This window comes from Schistocerca americana, chromosome X (assembly GCF_021461395.2).
Source record: "Schistocerca americana isolate TAMUIC-IGC-003095 chromosome X, iqSchAmer2.1, whole genome shotgun sequence".
Lineage (NCBI taxonomy): Eukaryota > Metazoa > Arthropoda > Insecta > Orthoptera > Acrididae > Schistocerca > Schistocerca americana.
The window spans coordinates 249,661,964-249,687,813 of NC_060130.1; the positions used below are offsets into that span (position 1 = coordinate 249,661,964).

Genomic DNA, 25,850 nt, shown 5'->3' on the forward strand with positions numbered 1-25,850 from the left:
TCGAACCTGCGACCGCAGCGGTCGCGCTTTTCCAGACTGTAGCGCCTAGAACCGCTCGGCCACCACTGCCGGCCTGCAGAGAATTGATGAATGGTGCAGGCTCTGGCAGTTGACCCTGAACATATTGCGCATAAATAGGAAAATAAGTCTACATCTGTACAGTTATCTGTACTGGTACACTGTTGATGACAAACAGCTGGAGACAGCGTCTGCCGTAGAATATCTAGGCGTAACTATCCAGAGCGACCTTAAGTGGAATGACCATATAAAATAGATAGTGGGAAGAGCAGACACCAGAATCAGATTCATCGGAAGAATCTTAGGGAAATGTAACTCATCCAGGAAAGAAGTGTCTTGTAAGTCGCTTGCTCGCCCGATTCTTGGGTATTGTTCATCTGTCTAGGATCCCTATCAGATAGGACTGATAGAGGAGATAGAGAAGATTTAACGAGGAGCGGCGCGTTTCGTCACGCGATCGTTTAGCTGGCGAGAGAGCGTTATAGAGATGCTAAACAAACTCCACTGGCAGACGTTACAAGAAAGGCGTTGTGCATCACGAAGAGATTTACTATTGAAATTTCGGGACAGCACTTTTCTGGAAGAGTCGCACAACATATTACAGCCCCCCACATACATCTCGCGTATTGACCACGAGGAGAAAATTCGAGAAATTAGAGATAATACAGAGGCTTACCGACAATAATTCTTCCCACGCACTATTCGCGAGTGGAACAAGGTTGGAGGGATCAGATAGTGGTACCGAAAGTACACTCCGCCGCACACCATTATGTAGCTTGCGGAGTATGATGTAGATAGCTGCGTATACGGTTTTTAAAGAATATGTATGGGAGAAACAATTTTTCTAGTGGTCTGAAAGTCCTGATACCATAATAAAAACTGACTATGAGAAATAATGCAAAATTGCACATTTTCTGAACAGAGTACAGCGCAACAGTTTCTTTCTCGCAGACGGGACTAACAGATGACCTGTGCGTTGTTGTTAAAACGCCGGTGTGGAATGGCCGCGCGGTTAGAGGCACCATGTCACGGACTGCGCAGCCCCTCCCGCCGGAGGTTCGAGTCCTCCCTCGGGCGTCCGCAGCTCGTGGTCGTGCGGTAGCGTTCAAGCTTCCCACGCCCGGGTTCCCGGGTTCGATTCCCGGCGGGGTCAGGGATTTTCTCTGCCTCGTGATGCCTGGGTGTTGTGTGATGTCCTTAGGTTAGTTAGGTTTAAGTAGTTCTAAGTTCTAGGGGACTGATGACCATAGATGTTAAGTCCCATAGTGCTCAGAGCCATTTCTTTCCTCCCTCGGGCATGGATGTTTGTTGTTCTTAGCATAAGTTAGCTTAAGTAATGTATTAGTCTAGGGACCGATGGCGTCGGCAGGTTGGTCCCTTAGGAATTCACACACACACACACACACACACACACACACACACACACACACACACACACATATGTTGTTAAAACAATTTATGTCCTATTTCTGTCTAAATGTTTATTAGAGTGTCTTGTAAAAATTTGAAGCAAATTGGTTAAGAACCTTTCGAGATTTTTGGTAGCAACGTTAAACGACGACTTGTACTTACATAGTAGTATAGATAACACATGAATGTAGCTGTCTGAAGCTTAGCATAGATGCTCAGAACCGGTCTTGGCGGACATAAAAACGAAATTTTGTGAAACTATGCAATTGTTTGTGTAAGATTATCACCACCACCACCACCACCACCACCACCATCATAGTTGATACTGTCACAAAACTTTATTAAAAAGAATAACGTGTCACTACTATTGGAATTTGTTTTTTGCAGAATGTCCTGCGTGAGCTGGAACAGAAGAAGCCCCAGCTCGACGAGCTGGTTCACACGGCAGAAAACCTCAAAGCCGATTCCAACCGTCAACAGCTGCACGGCAAAGGTATGTGGCAATTTGTATTGTGTCTGGCGGGAAGGGGTATAACCACGTTGCTTCCTTCATGTCTTTTTAATAACTTCAAAATCTTCCTATTCTTTCATTTTTCGCAAAGTATCATTCACACAATTTTGAAGTTTGAAATGTTTCTTGTCATCCAAGTCTTACTTAATGCAGGTACATCAATACAGTAAGTTGATCTTGCTGCTGTCGTCAGTGCTATCGTTTTCACTCACGGAGGAACAGGTACAGCATATTTTAAAGCGCAGTACGCTGCAATGTATTTGATATATTTACGCCTTCTAATGCAAATTTATATTTTTTAAACTACTCATAATACTATATGTGAACATAGCGTTTCTGTTCTACTCTGTCGAAATGACATTAAGACAAATTCTTCATTTTATTGCTCTTTGCGCGTTGGGACGATACACGCCTACTTAAAAATATTAGAAGACACGGGATATTATTGACGAAATATAAGCTTTTGAAAGATACTGGACGCTCCTACATTTGCGGAGCGAGATCGGAACTAATTTCTATGTCACATAAAGTACGGTTTAACTGCTGTAGCATCGCGGGTTGCCCTCCCATAAGAAACAGTTAAGCTTTGAGAATTGTTCAGCACTGGAATGTTGGCACGGGATTTAGCTTTATTTTCGTAGTGTATTATCTGCAAGAGTTTTATTATTTTCTCTACATATGTTTCTCCCCATGATCTAGGGTTTTGCGGGCACGGCAGCTCAGCGTGTTCGGTCAGACGGTTAGCTGTCCTCTGTAGTAAAAACTGAGTGAACGGATCAACGATGAACTTGAACAGGTTTCACGAGACGTCGTCGTCGTCGTCGTCGTCGTCGTCGTCGTCGTCCCCCCCCCCCCCCTGACAAGTCCAACGAACATTAAAGAACAAAATGAGATGAGGGGAAAAAGGGGGGTAACATGTTTGAGTACTAATCAGAACGGCCTCGGTCCTGGGTTCGAAACCCGCCATTGTTTAAATTTTGAATAAAAAGTGTCAACAATGACGGCCGAAGACTTCCGGCATGCGAAGTCACACTCATTCAGCCAACGGCCTTGTCCAAGTGGGCGGAGGAGCGGGCACAGGCTCTTGGCAGTCTGTTGCCCCTCGTGTGAGAAACTGCCCCCATAGGCGGAAGAATCGACAGTGATCAGCGGCATGAAGATGCGGAAGGAAATGGACACCACTGCATTAAAGGCGCATAATGTGTATCTATAGGACTTGTGGCCTGCAATTGAAAAAGTGTCACGATGATCTCGCCATTGGCAAAAGATTCCGGACAAGTCCATCATTCGGATATCCGGGAGGGGAATGTCAAGGGGGAGGTGGCCCTGAGAATAAAGATTGAATAATCAACGGTAGGATAAAGTTCTACCAGTTGGGGATGGAATTCCAGATGTCTGAAAGTGGTAGGGAAGCTAAAAGTTTGAAAAGGGAAGTGCGAAGGTTCAGTCTATACATAGTGGGGTTCAGTGAAGTGAAATCGAAAGAAGACAAGGATTTCTGGTCAGCTGAGTATAGGGTGTATCAACAACCGCAGAAAATGGTATAACGGAAATTGGATTAGGTATGAATAGGACGGTAGAGCAGAGAACAGTCCAATGACAGCTTTGTTCTCGTCACAATCGACAGCAAGCTAACACCAACCACGATAGTTCAGGTATACATGCCGACGTCGCATTCCGAACATGAAGAGAGAGAGAAAATATATGAGGATACTGAACGGATAATTCGGTACGTAAAGGGAGATGAAACTCTAATAGTCATGGGGGATTGGAATGTGGTTGTAGGGGAAGGAGAGAAGAAAGAATTGCTAGAGAATATGGGCTTAGTAGTAGGAATGAGAGAAGAGAAAGATTAATTGAGTTCTGCAATAAATTTTAGTTATTAATAGCGAATACTCTGTTCAATAAACATAAAAGGAGGAGGTATACTTGGAGAATGCTAGCAGATACGGGAAGAGTTCAGTTAGATAACATCATGGTCAGGCAAAGACTCAAAAATCAGATACTGGATTGTAAGGCGTACCCAGGAGCAGATATAGACTCAGATCACAATTTAGTAGTGATGAAGTTTAGGAGGCTAGTTAGGAGGAATCAGTGCGCAAAGAAGTGGGATACGGAAGTTTTACTGAAGGAATTTTCGTCCGTTATTGATACTGCGATAAGGAATAGCTCAGTGAGCAGTTCAGCTGAAGAAGAATGGACATCTCTATAAAGGGCAATCATGGAAGTTGCAAAGGAAAACATAGGTATAAAGAAGATAAGAGAGAAGGAACCGTGGGTAACAGAAGAAATACGCCAGTTAATCGATGAAAGAAGGAAGTAAAAAAATGTTCAGGGAGATTCAGGAATACAGAAGTACAAATCACTTAGAAACGAAAAATGGGAAGTGCAGGGAAGCCAAGGTGAAATGATTGCATGAAAAATGTGAAGAAATCGAAAAAGACATGACTGTCGGAAGGACTGGGTCAGCATATAGAAAAGTCAAAACAACCTTCGGTGAAATTAAAAGCACGGGTGGTAACATTAAGAGTGCAGTGGGAATTGCACTGTTAAATACAAAGGTTGAGAGCGGATACGTGGAAGAGTACATTGAAAGCCTCTATGAGGGAGGACTTGTCTGATGACGTGATAGAAGAAAAAACGAGAGTCGATGTAGAAGAGATAGGAGATTCAGTATTAGAATTGGAATTTAAAAGAGCTTTGGAAGACTTAAAAGTCAAGAAAGGCAGAAGGAATGTACAACATTCCGTCAGAATTTCTTAAATCATTGAGGGAAGTGGCAACCAAACGACTATTCACGTTGGTGTGTAGAATGTATTGAGTCTGGCGATATACCATCCGACTTTTGGAAAAACGTCATCTACACAATTCCGAATTCTGCAAGAGCTGACGAAGTGTGAGAATTGCCACACAATCAGCGGAAAAGAAAACTGAGGATGTGTTAGATAACGATCAGTTTGGCTTTAGGAAAGGTAAAGGCACCAAAGAGGCGGTTGATAATGGAAGCAGCACTAAAGAAAAATCCAGACACGCTCATAGTATTTGTCGATTTGGAAAAAGTATTCGACAGTGTAAAATGTGCAAGATGTTCTAAATTCTGAGAAAAAAATGGGGTAAGTTATAGGGAAATACGGGTAATGTACAATATGTACAAGCGCCAAGAGGGAACAATTAGAGTGGAAGACAAGAGCGAAGTGCTCGGATTAAAAAGGGTTAATACAATGATTTATTATTTCGTCCCTACTGTTCAATCTATACTTCGAAGAACAATGACGGAAATAAAAGGAAGGTTCATGAGTGATAAGGTTCGCTGATGACATGGCTGTCCTCAGTAAATGTGAAGAAGAATTACAGCATGTGTTGAATGGAATGAACAGTGTAATGAATACAGAATATGAACTAAGAGTAATTTGAAGAAAGACGAAAGTAGTGAGAGAGAGCAGAAATGAGATCGGGGGGAAATTTAACATCGGGATTGTTAATCATGAAGTAAAGAAGTTAAGAAATTCTACTACCTAGGTAGCAAAATAACTCATGACTGTCGAAGCAAGATGGACGTAAAAAGCTGACTAGCACTGGCAAAAAGGGCGTTCCAGGCTAAGAAAAGTGTACTGATATCAAACATAGGTCTTAATTTGAGGAAGAAATTTCTGAGAATGTACGTTTGAAGCAAAGGATTGTATGGAAGTGAAACATGGACTGTGGGAAAACCGGGAAAGAAGAGAATCGAAGCATATGAAATGTGGTGCTACAGAAGGATTTTGAAAATTAGATGGACTGATTAGGTACGGAATGAGGAGGTTCTCCAGATAATCGGCGAGGAAAGGAATATATGGAAAACACTGGCAAGAAGAAGGGATCTGTTAAGACATCAGGAAATAGCTTCCATTGTACTAGAGGGAGCTGTCGAGGGTAAAATCTGCAGAGGAACGTAGAAACTGGAATACATCTAGCAAATAACTGAGGACGTAGATTGCAAGTGCTACTTCGAAATAATGAGGTTTGCACAGCAGAGGAATTCGTGGCGGGCCGCATCAAACCAATCAGAAGGATGATGACAGAAAAATATCCGGCATGAGTTGATTGTTCTATTGTGAAAGCACATTTCTTGGCCCGTGAACTGTACTGATGATGTTCCTTTCCAGGGCTGACGTATTTTTTTTTCTTTTTTTCGGATTAAGGCAGAAGACGTATGTAGTACTCGTAATATATCATCCTGACCTTTTCGATGTAATCGTTGAGACGAATATATTTTCCCTCCTACAATCCTACAAAACAGTGGTAATTATCCTTCTGCAGCTAAGTTTGACTTCGCCAATTTCTGGTGGGTGCGTCTCGGTTGTTAAAAACTGCTTTGGTTGCTGCTTGATTTCTGACGTGAAGTGGTGAACTCACTCGTCTACAGCAACAAATCACCGCTCAAAATGTGCTGTATTCTTCCTAAAGAGATGAAAAAACGTAGCTGGGAAGTTCGTGAGCGTCTGTAGAAAGCAACTGGACAAAGAAACCACGAGGAGGTTCAAATGGCTCTGAGCACTATGGGACTCAACTGCTGTGGTCATCAGTCCCCTAGAACTTAGACCTACTTAAACCTAACTAACCTAAGGACATCACACACATCCATGCCCGAGGCAGGATTCGAACCTGCGACCGTAGCAGCAGCGCGGCTCCGGACTGGAGCGCCTAGAACCGCACGACCACCGCGGCCGGCCGAAACCACGAGGAGGCGACGAAGAGTTGAATGTTCACTCTTCACCAGAGAACGTGGAGTTCGGAGGCTTACCCGCTCTGCAAAGCAGAATAGGCGGCCATTTGTCGAATACATGACGACAGATTACATTAGTGGTGCGGGGAAATGTTCCGGAGCACACTGTTGAGCGTACGGTGTTGAATATGGGGCTATGCAGCAGAGCAACGGTCGTGTCCAGATACGCCGTCACCTAGTACGGTCTTCGCCACTGACGCAGGTCGGTGGGGACAGTATTCTGCTGTGGGGGACATTTATGTGATTTTCCATGCGACATGGTACAGCGTGGACTACGTGAACATTATAGCGGACCAACAAGATAACTTCGCGTGTCACAAATCCAGAATTGTGCTACAATGGTCAGAAGAACTTCATAAAGAGCGGAGTTTGATATCTTGGTCACAAAATTCGCCTGATCTGAATCCAATGGCACACGTATGGTACGCTCGGCCCTTGATTTATGCGAACTGCGTGACCTGAGCGTAAGTATTTGGTGTAACTGCCTCTGAAATATACCGAGGACTTGTCACTGCTGTGTTGCGCTCGAGAGGTCGACTAACACGCTATTTACCTGTTGTTCTTAACATTTTAATGTAACTGGGTGTTGTTTGTTGTGTCGGCCACGACGGTTAAGGCAACTGATCCAAAGAAGCGGAGCATCCGGGTTCGAGTCCTGGTCCAGCATTCAACTTTCGCTATGGCAATACCGCCACGCCCTTTGCGGCGGGAAGTCGCGTTTTCCCACCTACCCCTCCCTGTTTCTTCCCTGTTCCTCTAATCTAGTTGGTATCTTGATTCATGAATGTAAGTTACCATAGTGTTCCAGGTTATCTACACTCCTGGAAATGGAAAAAAGAACACATTGACACCGGTGTGTCAGACCCACCATACTTGCTCCGGACACTGCGAGAGGGCTGTACGAGCAATGATCACACGCACGGCACAGCGGACACACCAGGAACCGCGGTGTTGGCCGTCGAATGGCGCTAGCTGCGCAGCATTTGTGCACCGCCGCCGTCAGTGTCAGCCAGTTTGCCGTGGCATACGGAGCTCCATCGCAGTCTTTAACACTGGTAGCATGCCGCGACAGCGTGGACGTGAACCGTATGTGCAGTTGACGGACTTTGAGCGAGGGCGTATAGTGGGCATGCGGGAGGCCGGGTGGACGTACCGCCGAATTGCTCAACACGTGGGGCGTGAGGTCTCCACAGTACATCGATGTTGTCGCCAGTGGTCGGCGGAAGGTGCACGTGCCCGTCGACCTGGGACCGGACCGCAGCGACGCACGGATGCACGCCAAGACCGTAGGATCCTACGCAATGCCGTAGGGGACCGCACCGCCACTTCCCAGCAAATTAGGGACACTGTTGCTCCTGGGGTATCGGCGAGGACCATTCGCAACCGTCTCCATGAAGCTGGGCTAAGGTCCCGCACACCGTTAGGCCGTCTTCCGCTCACGCCCCAACATCGTGCAGCCCGCCTGCAGTGGTGTCGCGACAGGCGTGAATGGAGGGACGAATGGAGACGTGTCGTCTTCAGCGATGAGAGTCGCTTCTGCCTTGGTGCCAATGATGGTCGTATGCGTGTTTGGCGCCGTGCAGGTGAGCGCCACAATCAGGACTGCATACGACCGAGGCACACAGGGCCAACACCCGGCATCATGGTGTGGGGAGCGATCTCCTACACTGGCCGTACACCACTGGTGATCGTCGAGGGGACACTGAATAGTGCACGGTACATCCAAACCGTCATCGAACCCATCGTTCTACCATTCCTAGACCGGCAAGGGAACTTGCTGTTCCAACAGGACAATGCACGTCCGCATGTATCCCGTGCCACCCAACGTGCTCTAGAAGGTGTAAGTCAACTACCCTGGCCAGCAAGATCTCCGGATCTGTCCCCCATTGAGCATGTTTGGGACTGGATGAAGCGTCGTCTCACGCGGTCTGCACGTCCAGCACGAACGCTGGTCCAACTGAGGCGCCAGGTGGAAATGGCATGGCAAGCCGTTCCACAGGACTACATCCAGCATCTCTACGATCGTCTCCATGGGAGAATAGCAGCCTGCATTGCTGCGAAAGGTGGATATACACTGTACTAGTGCCGACATTGTGCATGCTCTGTTGCCTGTGTCTATGTGCATGTGGTTCTGTCAGTGTGATCATGTGATGTATCTGACCCCAGGAATGTGTCAATAAAGTTTCCCCTTCCTGGGACAATGAATTCACGGTGTTCTTATTTCAATTTCCAGGAGTGTATTTAACCAAACACTCTCACAAGGGGAATGCCTCAGACACGGCCAACCGATTCGGCTCAAATTTGCCAGGTCACTTGTGTACAACCTAAAACGAAGGCCTCTAAGATATTTTGGGTCAACACTCCCGCAATTTTGAGAAAATTACCCCTAAAGGTTATGACGAGCAACCTCATCTTGTTAGTTACAGTTCGTTGCAATTGTTCGTGGCGGACGTCCCCCGACGCCCGTTGAAATTCATTATTGATCCATTCACTCGGTTTTTTCATTACAGAGGGTGGCTAACCAGCTGACCGAACACACTGAGCTACCGTGCCGGCTACCTTGGCCGTTGCGCAATCGGCGGAGTCGGCGAAAAGCGTTTACCATGTGGGTACAGAAGTGACAGTTGTAAAAGTTTCTTACTTCGATGACTTTTCGGACCCCATACCTGATGATGAAAAATGCTCTATTTACAATTATCTATCGATCCCGCCAATTCAGAGTCGATTGCTTGTCGTAACCTTTAGGGGTGATTTTCTCCAAAACGCGGGGGTGTTGACCCGAAATATCTTATTGAGCCGAATCGGTTGGCCGTGTCTGAGGCCGTCCCCTTGTCAGTACGAATTCTGTATGAAGAAAACTGTTCCGTAATCAAGAAGTCACCCAACTGCATTACAATGCAGTGTGGGCTAACATTAGAAATGCTTTATTTGAAACAAATCTTCGTGTCAAGGTGTGTAAATTCGTGCGTGCCTCCACAAATCACTAGAAACGATTTAGAGAATCCATGAAAACCTAAATTCTGGATGGCCGGAAGGCGATTTGAACCACTATCGTTCTAAATACGAGTCGAGTGTCTTACCACTGCCGCACCTTGCTCGGCGTCTGGAATAGCAGTCGGTTGCCTTAACCACTACCGCACATCAGCGATTGAATTACGGTTTCGGAAGCTGTCCAGTGTTCAGTACGATGACTAGATTAACCTCCATCTGTGAGTAATTTCCAGAAAGATGTTGTCTCTGTCGAATGGAGTGAGTTCTGATTGAACGTCTCTCGCAAATTAAAATCGCGTGGCGTATAACCTTTTGCCGGAAACGTACAAGCTCTGACGCAAATGTTCAGAGAACCAGACGTGTAAAATGCGCCATCAGTATGTCATCTATTACATCACAGGCGTTCGGAACTTCGGCGTTATTTTGCAAGAGTCTGCTGGCACTACTTTACTTTTTCTTAGATCTTTTCAGCTGTGCGCAACTTTTTCATCTTTGTTTCTTAATTTACGAGGCGCAGTACGGACGTGACACCGTCCGTCCGTGGAAACTTCAGAAGGCCGGGCGACACACTCCACGGCGGTGGGCATTTCAACATTCCGGCTGGCGCGCTCTTCTTGGCTGAAGTTGTTTCCGTGAGCGCCAAGTTCAACAAAGCCATCGGAATCTTTCTTTGCCGTTCGCGCAGGGCATATCTTATTTCGGCGCAATACTCTTCTTGTCAAAATAGCTTTTTTTTCTGTTGACATGTTTGAGGTGAAATCTCTCGAAAACATGTCGACTAAAACATCATCTACTACAAACGTAAGATTTTACGCCTTTAATAACGTATACAGTAATTGTGCGCCGGCAGATTGCTTAATGGTTCAATACATGCTTCTGTCGATTCCGAGAAATTGAGAGAGAACCGTAAATGTATTATAGCACAAAGGGCCATGACTTAATCAAATTTTCTCGCTTCAGAAAGCCGAGTGAGACAGTGTTCGTGTTTCTGCGGTCTCTCCGCGCTTATATTAAACGCAGTGCACCGACTGGGAACAAGGCAGGGCGAGTGCTACAATGGAACGCATTCACGCTCACCTCCCAGCAGAGCATCCGAATTAACGTCCAGTCTTTTGTGACAGCCTCGAATTCACATTCCTGGTGTTTCGACCTTGCTGTCGACATCGTAATCAGACGTGTGCTATTCGAGTAAATCTCCCATTCTCTGCAGCAGTTTTCGTTATGAAAAGACCAGAGAATAGTGAAGTACCGTATTTTATTTTCGTAAAGAATGTATGTTTATCTAATGATTTAACTCCAATCTAGAGTCGTTTTGAATACATACATCTCAATAGAAAAGTGTTAACAGATGAATTAGCAGTTCCTAATAGAACAGAACGTTTTGAGAACCCATTATCATATCTGTTTTATGCACTAGCTGCACCTCGCAAACATATTTGTTGCTACTTTTTCCGATTTAGTTACAAAACATAATATTTCACTGTTCTGTGTCACACAAGTTTCCAGATGTATGAGTGGCTGCAGTAACAGACATGGCTGCTTTATATTAGTTTGTTCTCTACTGCAAGACGTTTCTCTGCATCTCTGATGGTGTATTTACGTATTTTTAAGATATGTTGCCAGATATATATCAGTTAATTCACCGTACTGTTCTTGGAACCTGGTGTGTGCTATTGGGTTGGTGCATAAATTCCTAGCATTTTTCTATAGTGTTAATATACGCTACAGATAAACATAAGAGACTTTAGTCACCAATAATATATTCTCCTTCACTGTTTACAACAGTCTACCAACGCTGGGGTATTTTTCGATTCCCTGACTGTAGAAATCACTTGGTTTTGAGGCGAAGAACTCGTCGAGCCGCTTTTGGGGCGCATTTTCACCCGGAAACGAAATTCGTTGAATTTGTTCCATAAAGAGCGGAAAAGGTGAAAATCTGAGGGCACAAGATCAGGTGAATAAGGTGGGTGAGGATTGACTTCCCGACACAGACTTTAATTTGAGGCAGAAATTTCTGAGAATGTATGTTTGGAGCTCAGTATTGCATGGCTGTGAAACATGGAAAATCAGAAACGAAGAGAATCTTAGTTTTTTTGGCAGTCTTACAGAATGCAGACGGGTATTATCGTGAAGTAGCATCACTTCACGCAGTCTTCCTGGTCGTTATTTTTGAACTGCGTGTGGAAGACGTCTCAGATATTGACGATAAATGTCAGTAGTGATGGTAACACCTCGGGAAAGCAGTTGGTAGTACACCACACCGTCGCTGATCCACCAGATGCATAACATTACCTTTTGTGGATGTGTGCAGGTCTGCGTTGTTTGTACTCAACCATTTCTTTCTATTCCTTACGTTAGCATAAAGTCATTATTTCCCGTCAACAGTAACGATACAGAACAGGAATGGTTGGTGTTGTTCACGAGCCCATTGCTGACGAGCAAGCAGGGATACACATCTAACCACCCGTTGATTTGTGTGATTTTGGCTTAGAGCATGCGATACCTATACACCCTATTTTTGGACGTTACAAATTGCATGAAAATGTTGTACGATGTTAGAATGATCACAGTTCCATCACATTTATCAGTTCTCGAGTACACTCATGTGGATCATTGTGTATTAATGTGTTTAAACGATCTTCATGAAACCCCGACAGTCTTCCTGAACGTAGACAGTCATTAATGTGTAAACGATCGTCCTTAAAACTAGAAAACCATTTTCTTGCCATGCTCTGTTTACTAGTATTACCCCAAACACGGCGCAAATGTTTCTCCTGCCTCCGCTACTGTTACCCTTCTGTTGAACTCAGACAGAACAACATGGCTCTCCATTTTCTAGCGTTCACAGCTCCACCCACTGTCGATAAATAAACCCATAGCAACTGGAATACCGGCATGCTCACCTTTAACGTTGTGGTTTCCATTATACTGTAGCTTTTAAATGCTTAGCATTCATATAGTCTAGCTGTATTGTTACTTCACTTTGTTGTCACCATTGGTGTTAAATTTACGTTCCATCCACTCCTCTACCTTTCCGTCGTTTATGTTCCCATACAATGTGCACTGATTTCACGGCGAAACCAACATCCTAGAAATTTGTTTTTCACTTCAAGCCACGAATTTTCGTAAGTGAAATACTTGTTCTGTTCTTCGTTCCAACAACCGCGAAAATCTGAAGTTTCACAAGTCACCACATCTGCTTCACCTACATCGTCACTATTCAGACACGTTGAACACTGAGTTATCAACGCACTGCTTTTTGCTTAGAGTTTCACCTGTCTCTTCTGTGGTTGGTCTCATCTGCAGACAATTCATAAAATTCGTGATAGCATAATAAGAACGCGATATGAAAGTAGTGTTACTCATTTTTTAATCAGAACATGGGCCACTTCGGAAATGCAAGTACTAATACCGTTTCCACCCACCAATGAAAATTGTGTTAAGACTTGCGCCACCAGTGCCGCTCTAGTGTAGCTGTAGACTGTAGCGTGGGAAAACAGACGTGTCCTTGTACTCAACGCATTTCGTGGTTGTTGATTGCAACAAAATTTGTACAGATGCGGTTTGGAATAAATACTTCTGGAAACGCCATTGTCATCGAGCTAAAGCACTGAGTATATGTTACAGTACGTATCTTATTCTAAAATAGATACATCAGCGTACATACCAACGATGTACGTAACTTAATCCATCCTGACGTTTACGTCCACCAAGCATGGTAGTATTCAGACTATTATGGTAAGACAAAAATTATTATTCAGAGTGGGGCAAATGTAAGTAACCTGGAGAACAGAGTTCCAGGGTACAAAGAAACACAGCAGGGGAAGGAAATAGAGCACTAACATGATTATAGCAGATATTGAAAGTGACCACCATTCATTTCTTTCGCACTTTGATAATTTGAGCCACATAGACGTGCAGATATTCAGAAATCTCAATCCTGAAAATTACACGCATCAAAAAAAGTTTTGCTTTGCCCCGGTTCACAGAACTCCTGAATATATACGTTGTCAGTGGCTATTGTATCACAGACACAGTCCCTTTGACTGTTCAGAGATGTCACTGAAGCCGTCCAAAGATTTAAACAGCCATGCATGAGCAGCGCCTATAGACGGAGGGGGTCCGACAGCCGATCAGTTCCAGTCATTCCACCAGGAAGGAGATACACCGCTCTTGTTGTCTGTAGTTCAACCATGCCTAGACGGTCAGTACCGCGGTTCGATCGCGTCCGCATTGTTACTTTGTGCCAGGAAGGGCTCTCAGCAAGGGAAGAAGTGTCCAGGCGTCTCGGAGTAAACCAAAGCGATGCTGGCCGGCCATGGAGAAGACGCAGAAAGACAGGAACTGTCGATGACATGACTCGCTCAGGCCTCCCAAGGGTTGCTACTGCAGTGGATGACCGCTACTTACGGATTATGGCTCGAAGGAACCCTGACAGCAACGCCACAATGTTAAACAGTGCTTTTCGTGTAGCCACAGAACGTCGTGTTACGACTCAAACTGTGCGCAGTAGGCTGCATGATGCCCAGCTTCATTCCCGACGTTCATGGCGAGGTCCAGCTTTGCAACCACGGCACCATGCAGCGCGGTACAGATGGGCCCAACAACATGCCGAATGGACCGCTCAGGATTGACATCACGTTCTCTTCACCGATGAGTGTCGCATATACCTTCAACCAGACAATTGTCGGAGACGTGTTTGGAGGCAACCCGGGCAGGCTGAACGCCTTAGACCAGTGGTCGTCAAAGCTTTTTGCTCAAGAGCCAGTATTAATATTGGGGGACGACACCGCGGGGCGCATATGTACCAATCTTATTATTAATTGGCAAACTATACAAATTGGTATGTTGCAAGCGTCCAGTAGACTAGTTGTGGTAAGGGCGCGAGAAATTGGCAGCTGGCCCCCATGTAGTGATCGTTAAAAAACGGTACCATTCAGGCCACTTCGTGCCAGCTGTTCTTTATTTCAGATTTTTACACCCTCAGTGACCGCAAAGTCGTAGCACAGCGTTGCCTAACTAAGTCTAGCGTTGTCTGTGTGAACGGATGGTTAATTGGTTAATAAAAGAAACTGTACTCAATGTTTCAAAGCATTATTCAATATGAGACCCTGTGACATTTGATTTGAATGTCAGTTTTCCTCCACTCATTGCACTGTGTTATAAGATCTACACTCCTGGAAATGGAAAAAAGAACACATTGACACAGGTGTGTCAGACCCACCATACTTGCTCCGGACACTGCGAGAGGGCTGTACAAGCATGCCGCGACAGCGTGGACGTGAACCGTATGTGCAGTTGACGGACTTTGAGCGAGGGCGTATAGTGGGCATGCGGGAGGCCGGGTGGACGTACCGCCGAATTGCTCAACACGTGGGGCGTGAGGTCTCCACAGTACATCGATGTTGTCGCCAGTGGTCGGCGGAAGGTGCACGTGCCCGTCGACCTGGGACCGGACCGCAGCGACGCACGGATGCACGCCAAGACCGTAGGATCCTACGCAGTGCCGTAGGGGACCGCACCGCCACTTCCCAGCAAATTAGGGACGCTGTTGCTCCTGGGGTATCGGCGAGGACCATTCGCAACCGTCTCCATGAAGCTGGGCTACGGTCTCGCAACCCGTTAGGCCGTCTTCCGCTCACGCCCCAACATCGTGCAGCCCGCCTCCAGTGGTGTCGCGACAGGCGTGAATGGAGGGACGAATGGAGACGTGTCGTCTTCAGCGATGAGAGTCGCTTCTGCCTTGGTGCCAATGATGGTCGTATGCGTGTTTGGCGCCGTGCAGGTGAGCGCCACAATCAGGACTGCATACGACCGAGGCACACAGGGCCAACACCCGGCATCATGGTGTGGGGAGCGATCTCCTACACTGGCCGTACACCACTGGTGATCGTCGAGGGGACACTGAATAGTGCACGGTACATCCAAACCGTCATCGAACCCATCGTTCTACCATTCCTAGACCGGCAAGGGAACTTGCTGTTCCAACAGGACAATGCACGTCCGCATGTATCCCGTGCCACCCAACGTGCTCTAGAAGGTGTAAGTCAACTACCCTGGCCAGCAAGATCTCCGGATCTGTCCCCCATTGAGCATGTTTGGGACTGGATGAAGCGTCGTCTCACGCGGTCTGCACGTCCAGCACGAACGCTGGTCCAACTGAGGCGCCAGGTGGAAATGGCATGGCAAGCCGTTCCACAGGACTACATCCAGCATCTCTACGATCGTCTCCATGGGAGAATAGCAGCCTGCATTGCTGCGAAAGGTGGATATACACTGTACTAGTGCCGACATTGTGCATGCTCTGTTGCCTGTGTCTATGTGCATGTGGTTCTGTCAGTGTGATCATGTGATGTATCTGACCCCAGGAATGTGTCAATAAAGTTTCCCCTTCCTGGGACAATGAATTCACGGTGTTCTTATTTCAATTTCCAGGAGTGTATAATGTAATGGTCCTTGCTGCAAGTAAGTACCACATTTGAAGATGACCGTCTCTGTAACGTGCATTCACAAATCCATGTTACGTCCGTTTCAAAATTCGTACCGTACCAGCTGATCGCTACGAGACGCTCGCGCACGTGACTTATCGGTACTGGAAGACAAAACAATAAACGTTTCCCGCTGTAACACAGCAGTGGCCGCGTTACTTGACCCGTATATCCCTAAGGAAAGCAGCCAACTTTACTTAGATCATGGACGAATTCATCAACATCGATTAAAACTAAGCACATCTTAAAATCGTAACTCGCTGTGTATTTTTTTGTTACTAAACATGAAAACTACAGCTCTTAACGTTATTTGACATTCTGGATTCGGCTGTTAGTTGTCCGATGAATATTGTTATAAAATACGGCTGAGAATCGCGGGCCACACGAATACTTGATTCGCGGGCCGCAGTTTGACGACCACTGCCTTAGACACACTGTCCAGCGTGTGCAGCAAGATGGAGGTTCCCTGCTGTTTTGGGGTGGCATTATGTGGGGCTGACGTACGACGCTGGTGGTCATGGAAGTCGCCGTAACGGCGATACGTGAATGTCATCCTCCAACCGATAGTGCAAGCATATCGGCAGCATATTGCCGAGGCATTCGTATTCATGGACGACAATTCGCGCCCCCATCGTGCACATCTTGTGAATGACTTCCTTCAGGATAACGATATCGCTCGGCTAGAGTGGCCAGCATGTTCTCCAGGCATGAACCCTATCGAACATGCCTGGGTTCAAATGGCTCTGAGCACTATGGGACTTAACATCTGAGGTCATCAGTCCCCTAGAACTTAGAACTACTTAAACCTAACTAACCTAAGGACATCACACACATCCATGCCCGAGGCAGGATTCGAACCTACGACCGTAGCGGTCGCGCGGGTCCAGATTGAAGCGCCTAGAACTGGACGACCATCGCGGCCGGCGAACATGCCTGGGATAGATTGAAGAGGGCTGTTTATGGACGACGTAACCTACCAACCACTCTGAGGAATCTACGCCGAATCGCAGTTGAGGAGTGGGACAGTCTGGACCATCAGTGCCTTGACGAACTTGTGGATAGTATGCCACGAGGAATACAGGCATGCATCAGTGCAAGACGACGTGCTACTCGGTATTGGAGATACCGATGTGTACAGCAATCTGGACCACCTCCTCTAAAGGTTTCGCTATATGGTGGCACAACATGCAATGTGTTGTTTTCATGAGCAATAAAAAGGGCGGAAATGATGTTTATGTTGATCTCTATTCCTATTTTCTGTACAGGTTCCGGAACTCTCGGAGCCGAGGTGATGCAACCTGTTTTTGATGCGTTTATTTCCCGCTTTCAGAAACAATTTTATGTAAAGTATTGTAGAAGAGCTTATGCAAGGTGGCGTCGGTTTACCCCCGTCACTTCCGTAAATTTCGTTCTATGCTCCATTTAGTAATTACATCGAGCGTTTAATAAAGTGAGTCTCCGGCCAGCAGGATGTGAGGCGGCTCGTCGGTAGGGCGGTCATTTTGCTCCCTGGCGGCGCACGTGCGTGGTGTGGAGTTAATATAAATTAACACGCGCCACAGCTCGTGGGGCGAAAAAGTGGCCATCGTTAAGCCGTGCGGCCGGAGGAGCGGTGTAGAGTGCGCTGTTACGCCACCCACTCGCTCTGCGCTCCTTTGAGCGCAGCCAACGAGCCTCCTTCAGCTGTAAAAACAACGGCCAACACATGGCGCCACCTCTGCCATCTTTTGCACAGATTTAGAAATTAGTGGCCACTGTATCTCAGGAATAGACGGTATCGATGCATCGCATGTGTTGTCTACATTTCACTTGGCACCTTTCATTAACAGGAGAGACGTATCACTGACAATTTACTCCAGACTAACAATTATGATTTGCGTCGAGACGTGAAGCATCGTGGCAGGAAGTTCAGATTCTAAAATGCGCCTCTTGTTCACGTTCTACATCTACATCTACATTTATACTCCGCAAGCCACCCAACGGTGTGTGGCGGAGGGCACTTTACGTGCCACTGTCATTACCTCTCTTTCCTGTTCCAGTCGTGTATGGTTCGCGGGAAGAACGACTGCCGGAAAGCCTCCGTGCGCGCTCGAATCTCTCTAATTTTACATTCGTGATCTCCTCGGGAGGTATAAGTAGGGGGAAGCAATATATTCGATACCTCATCCAGAAACGCACCCTCTCGAAACCTGGACAGCAAGCTACACCGCGATGCAGAGCGCCTCTCTTGCAGAGTCTGCCACTTGAGTTTGCTAAATATCTCCGTAACGCTATCACGGTTACCAAATAATCCTGTGACGAAACGCGCCGCTCTTCTTTGGATCTTCTCTATCTCCTCCGTCAACCCGACCTGGTACGGATCCCACACCGACGAGCAATACTCAAGTATAGGTCGAACGAGTGTTTTGTAAGCCACCTCCTTTGTTGATGGACTACATTTTCTAAGGACTCTCCCAATGAATCTCACCCGCCTTACCAACAATTAATTTTATATGTCATTCCAGTTCAAATCGTTCCGTACGCATACTCCCAGATATTTTACAGAAGTAACTGCTTCCCGTGATTGTTCCGCTATCATATAATCATACAATAAAGAATCCTTCTTTCTATGTATTCGCAATACATTGCATTTGTCTCTTTTAAGGGTCAGTTGCTATTCCCTGCACCAAGTGCCTTTCCGATGCAGATCTTTCTGCATTTCGCTGCAATTTTCTGATGTTGTATACTGCAGCATCATCCGCGAAAAGCCGCATGGAACTTCCGACGCTATCTACTAGGTCATTTATATATGTTGTGAAAAGCAATGGTCCCATAACACTCTCCTGTGGCACGCCAGAGGTTACTTTAACGTCTGTAGACGTCTCTCCATTGAGAACAACATGCTGTGTTCTGTTTGCTAAAAACTCTTCAATCCAGCCACACAGCTGGTCTGATATTCCGTAGGCGTGATAGTTACAGTTATAGGCGTTATAGTTAAAATATTAAACTTAAATACACATAATTGATGTTCCAAACTAATTGCTTTCCAGTTCGTTGTGAACCGGCTTTCAATGCCATCCTCCGGCAATTTATGATTAAATAGACACTCCACACAATATCAGAGATACATATAGCTGTACAAAGATCGTTTTTGCAAATATTTTTGGTGATTCCCTGATAATGCTGCAAACTTCCAGAGATGAAATGAAATGTCGTGTGGCGAGGGCTTCCCGGCGCGTAGAGCTGATTGTCTGGTGCAAGTCTTTTGAGATGACGACACTTCGGCGTGATGAAGACGGGTAAATGTATCAATTTTATGTAAGCGACACTGGTCCGGAAACGACGGAGCCCTTGTATCATAGAATGAAGGCTTTCACGACCGGGTGACGTAGCTGCTGGTAAACCTTTCTGAGGATGTCCAGCGCAGTCGTGCACGAAACGTCAGGAACAGAAGAGTTTCTTGGACCGCAACCTCACATCCCGAAAGATTTACAAGCATGTATTTCTCCTTTGGACAATGATAGTTGTAGTCTAATTTTAACACAGCACGCAGCAATGCATAGTTCTGCAGAGCAAATAAAAATTAGTGTCTAAAGAAGAAAAAAACGTCAACGGTGTGCTAGCAGACGTCATTTTCCGATGTAGGCGAGAAATCAAGCGGGAAAAAAAAGAACCTGTTCGCGAACCGTTTTTCGATCTTAAAGCAAATCTAAATGTAAATAACTTAATTACAGACCAGTGATGATGATTTGCGTCAGTAAAGCGAAACGCGTCTGGTTAAAAAAAACACGCATTTTTTGTAGTTGCAACGACAGAACGAAAATGCCCTCAAGAATTGTGAAGCAGCTACGGACAATATGGCCACACAAATGAAGGCTTTTAGTTTTTACGCATTGGGGCACGGAACCTAAAAACGTTTCAAATCTCCTTGCAGTCGAAGCAGTGAGATGCTCTCTGCAAAATTCTGATACTCTGACTGGGAGCCGTATTTCTCTTTTGATGCTAGGAGCACGACACGGGACACAGAGATTCTTTACTGGAGTATTATCGCAGCTCATTCTTTGTAGTATTACTCCAATTACGGCGCCATCGTTGCGCTTCTCTTCACCTTTAATATCTCACGCTTTGAATCGTGCTTCTCTTTTTGCCTCAGTGTTCGAAGTCCTTTTTCCTGCTCTTCAGTAATAAAGTTACGGCTTCGTAATTAGATCAGTTTATACTCTGAATTATTTGCAGTTCTGGAATGGAGACAAAAGCGTCTGGCACTGTCGGCTACACGCAGTATTCTCGGTTCATCCTTTCGTGGAGACTGTAGAAGCGTGGGGAAGCGTTCAGCATTACTTGAGAAGACTGAACAGAATAAGTTATTTTAATGTTCGTCCATATTAATGCACTGCATATTTTTTCCACTACCATGACGAGTCAATTAAGAATGTAACAGTAATAAAGCGTTTTCAAGGACACGCTGTAAGGAGGAGGCGCCGAGATCAATAAAGACAGAAGACTTCCGTAGTTCGACGATTTTTAGGTTCCCATGCCTCAACCTGTAAAAATGGAAGCCTTGTAGCATCGCTTTGTTGTCCGTCTGTCCAACTGTTAAAACTTCAAATTTATGTCAGATAGTAAGGTCTGTATCCCTTGGCAGTGTAAAAGTTTTAAGCTTCTAAGTCAATGCACGTGAAAGATTAGGCCATTTAAGTCACATATACTCGAAAACTCTCTCATCAAAACCTTAGGGTGCTTCCATTTGACATAGAATCATGAAATTTGGCAAAAAGCGAGGTTTTACAGTAAAAGTAGACGGTAAAATCCTAACTTGTTGATTTGTAATTATGTCACCCGAAAAAATGCGTATTCTGTCATTTCTTATCATACCTCAGACTTGAAATTAAAACATTCTCGAAAGTCTTGGAATTCCTGGGACCGATATCTTATCAGTATCGATGTCGATAAAAGGCAGCCGGCCGAAGTGGCCGTGTGGTTAAAGGCGCTGCAGTCTGGAACCGCAAGACCGCTACGGTCGCAGGTTCGAATCCTGCCTCGGGCATGGATGTTTGTGATGTCCTTAGGTTAGTTAGGTTTAACTAGTTCTAAGTTCTAGGGGACTAATGACCTCAGCAGTTGCGTCCCATAGTGCTCAGAGCCATTTGAACCATTTTTTGATAAAAGGCAAAAATCGTCAGCATCCTCGATTCCTGGATTGAATAAAATGAGTGTGAAATCTTATGGGACTTAAGACTTAACTTCTAAGGTCGCCAGTCCCTGAGCTTACACACTACTTAACTTAAATTATCCCAAGGACAAACACACATACCCATGCACGAGGGAGGACTCGAACCTCCGCCGGGACCAGCCGCACAGTCCATCGCTGCAGCGCCTCAGACCGCTCGGCTAATCCCGCGCGGCTAGATTGGATAAACTGCCTATATACATAACTTAATTTGTACGGAAACCTCAGTGCGTGAGTCCTACTCGCACTTGGCCGATTTTTGAGGAAATGAATCGATTGGATTTTGTAAAAGGAACCATGAACGTATTCACCACAAGCTATGATTAAGATTAGGATGGCCAGATGATTATTTAAACCATGTCCATCCCAATGGGGTTCCATAGTTTCAGCCATTGTACCAATGTCTTGATAAGTGTGATAATGTACTGACGGACAAAAACATATTGACTACTGCCCACCGCGAGATTGAATGTCGCCTGGTGGCGTTTCGGACAGGTGACGCGCTAAGGCAAGTACGAGTATATAAGCGGACCAGAGACGAATGGGGCTCATTCTAGTGACGATACGGACTGCAAGTGAGAAAATCTATTGACATAAGTGACTTTCACGAAGTTCAGGTTGTTAAGGCAGGCAATCTGGGAACGAGCACCTCGGAAACGGCGAAGCTGGTCGGTTGTTCGGATACCACTATCGAGAGCATCTATGGGAAAGGTTTGAACGACGTTTAAACGATGAGTAGGCCACAGGGTGTTGGACGTCCACGCATAATAACACAACGGTAGAGGTCGGAGGTTTTCTCACTCTTTAAATCAAGACAGGGGCCATCTGTAGCAGATCTGTCAACAGAATATAATACTGGAGCAGGCACAAGCGTTGGGAGCACATCGTTCAACACATCGCTTAACATGGCGCTGCGTAGTAGACGACTCGTACGTGTTCCCATGTTGACCATACGATATTGCAAATTCCGATTGCAGTGGGCACGGGATGATCGATATTGGACCGTGTCGACTGGTCGGTTGGGTCACGTTTCTTGATACACCAGGTCGATGGTCTTGTCTGGATACGCCGTTCGCCAGGCGTACAACTGCTCGACTCACGCACCGCTCTGCGGACACAGGCTTGCGGGGTCAGTACTGTGCCATGACGAACATTCTCCTCGGGTCCCGTGGCAACCGCGGTAATAATGTAAGCTCCATGATAGCTGTGGACCACATGAAAGTTATTGGAGACACCTGCATGCATTCATGCTTAACGTCTTCCCAGCCGGCAATGACACCTTCCGGTAGGAAGCCATAGTCGTACTACAGTGACTCGAGGAGCACCATAGTGAACTCGCTTTAATGTTTTGACCGCGGAATTCGTCTGATCTGAATCCGATGGGCCAGATTTAGCGTGCTGATTATTGCTTTCCAAAGTTGGACCAATACGGTGTTGAGCAGGTGATCGTAATCTTTTGATTCATCAGTGTAAATCTTAACTTGCAGTAAATTGTTTTTATTCGTCAACAGCATCCTCCTGTAGGTTCGGTTTTCGTGATGAAGAGGAGCGCTGGCAAATAGGAAGCTGGTGATTTTCACACCGCCATGCTTCATCACACATGTTCCTATTGGAGGTAATTTGCCAGAATGTGATAAACAGCTCTCCTTGGTAACACCTATGGTACAAAGCGTTGTAAGTGGGCAGGGTAATCCTAACTACAGAAAAGGGAATTATGCGAGCACGGGGGATCGAAACGCACATGTCCACTAAGAAACGTTGTTGAAGTAATATTAGCTTACATAAAAGGCATAACATGAAAAATGTAAAAACGAGTTATGCGAGCGAATATTGCATGCTGCGATAATCGGCAACTTCAGAGTATTGTAAACCGGGTATACTTCGACCGATTTTCAGATTCAAATGTGATTATCATGACTGTTTGATTAACTTATGTGATATTAATGGTAGTGAACACTGAGACATTTGTGAAAGGATTACGTACTAATTAGTACAATACGTTTTCTATAATGCAGAGGAATTGATGGAAAAAAATGTAGGTGGTCAATGTTAACAGGGATTTGGGGATACATTGACAGGCCTATACTTCCACCACAACAGTCAACTACCATTCAACTACTATTCCATTTGCGGTCAGTATTTAAAAAACGCAATGAATCTTGGACAACCCGGAAATAAATAGATTCATCTAAAGTTTTTTAAGTGCTTTATTAGGCTTCATAAAAGATATGATACATCATCAAAATTATAAACATAATGAAAGATACTAGGATGACGTCCTACACACATAGCTCCAAATTTAGTTGAACACAATACTTTCAGTTTCATCCATCTTAAACCTAAATCTTCGTTTCGAAACAACCGGTGCAGATAGCACTAAGATTAACTGTTCTTGATTTATCGAATCAGTATCTGACACTTGTGGGCAAACAAACTTCATTCCTTGTTTCCGGAGTTATTTGACACTACATGTTATGCCTGAACCATAATAGCTTGCAGGGTGAGCAATATGTGGACTGACGTTAGTTTTTCTTAGTCATAGGCACATCAGTCACAAATGAGCTTTCATCTAAATACCGATGGTTAATGTTTGTATTCCGTAGTTCCACACTGTCGTTGGCATCAACACTGTTTAGTGAATAGTGTATTTGTAATCCTGAGGTAAAGGAACCACAAACCGAGAAATCATGCCATGACCTCAGAAATCGTAATATACTGGCAGATATTTACATGTGAACAAAAAACTAATCTATGGTCTGTTTTGAGAATTAATCGAATAACATGTACGATATAACTGACAACACCAGCGGTTTTGCAATTAAATAATATAAGTGGCTTATACACACTAGATTTTTACACACTTTTTTGTATACCAATATGAGTCGCAACAGGTTCGCCAACTACTGCACAAGAAAATCGGTTCTACGTGGCGTTATCCAGTGTAACTGATGGAGTCGTCAAACTGTGCATACTAAACATTCAACTAAGACCCAGCAGAGAGCAGTAAACTTTCGGTGTATGAGTGGTCAAAGTAAACACAGCAGTCAAAGTACACCCGGTTTACTGTACTTAATGTATTGTACCTGATGTGTGGCTGGTCTATAACTTTGCTCTGCAGTCTATATTTAAGAACTTCTTTTTCTAATGAGCATTTTATTTCTTTGTAATTGCTCATGCTATAAAGCAATCGGGATAATTATATTCTATGTTTAAGCATAATGGAGTACAGGAGCTAGATTGCTTTAGCATGTCGAGCACACGTACACGAGGGTGCAGTAAACTACCAAGATCTTACAAACTGGATAGCCAGCACGCTGTCTGCTTTGAAATGTACAGATGGTAGCTAACTTGTGTACTGGATAAAACAGAGTTTTTAAGTACATTGAACCAAATACTCTACAATAAGGAATGAATGAAGGTTACAACTGGCGTCTTGACGACGGGATCGTTAACTGAGATAGATTACTTACCCGGATGAAGAAAGATGGGGAAGGTATCGATAATGGACTGCTCAGTGCAACTATGCTAACATTAGCCAGAAGCTATGTAGAGACAAAAAGGAAAAGCCTCGAACTGGATGATGGAACGAAATTCGAACCACGCGCTTCCAGAACACGAGCATAGTATCTCAAATTCCGCACCGCATTGTGCAATTTAAAACAATCTAGGAATAATGGCAAGGGTTTCACTGCTATCTCACCAGTTCTACATCAGCGCCAAGCTGGAAGATGAAATACAGTTGGAAGGGTTGTTATTACTCATTTCAGCTGTCGATTAGAGAAAAATTTACGACAGTTTACTGGACTTCAGTTGTTCTAGTAAAGATACAGATATACACATTATACTAATGCATCGGAGCCAGGGTATCTAGGGGTCACGTTAGACAGAACCTTGTCATTTAAATCACACCTTACAAAAGAAGCTGCCAAGGTGAGAACAAGAAACCACCTCATCCATAAACTCTGCGGAACCATCTGGGGATCAACGGCAACAACTCTGAGGACGCCTGCGCTGAGCCTGGAATACTCTGCGGCGGAGCACTGTACACAGTCATGTGATTCACATGATGTGATTCACATGGTGTGAACAAAGTCGGTGTCGAACTTAACAACACCATGCGCATTATTTCAGGAACCGTTAGGTCTACCCCTAACACATGGCTACCTGTCCTGAGTCATATACCACCCTCAAAAATACGACGAGAAGCACCCTTGGTCAGGGAATGCAACAAGATCGAAGCAAATCCTGAACTGCTGGTACACGTCGATATACCTGATCTGAGTATCACGAGGCTTCGTTCAAGACATCCTCCTCTTGCTCTCGACAGCCTCACTGGGTCTGACATCAACTCTTGGAGAAGAGAATGGCTCCAGAATGCTCCAATAACTTGCCACCTAATGCCTTGTGTTACTGAGGCAGTTCCTGGGTTTGATCAGCCCCGAAAGATCTGGTCAACTC

The 25,850-nt window shown here is 45.3% G+C and overlaps 1 protein-coding gene across 1 annotated transcript in view; it reads left to right on the forward strand.

Annotated features, from left to right (window-relative positions):
• The window catches only part of LOC124555943 (dystrophin-like), a 1,045,948-nt gene that overhangs the window by 864,124 nt on the left and 155,974 nt on the right, over window positions 1-25,850 (forward strand). Inside the window, exon 50 of the mRNA XM_047129993.1 lies at window positions 1,816-1,921. Coding sequence (XP_046985949.1) covers window positions 1,816-1,921 — 106 coding nt within the window. The remainder of the gene's footprint in view (window positions 1-1,815; window positions 1,922-25,850) is intronic.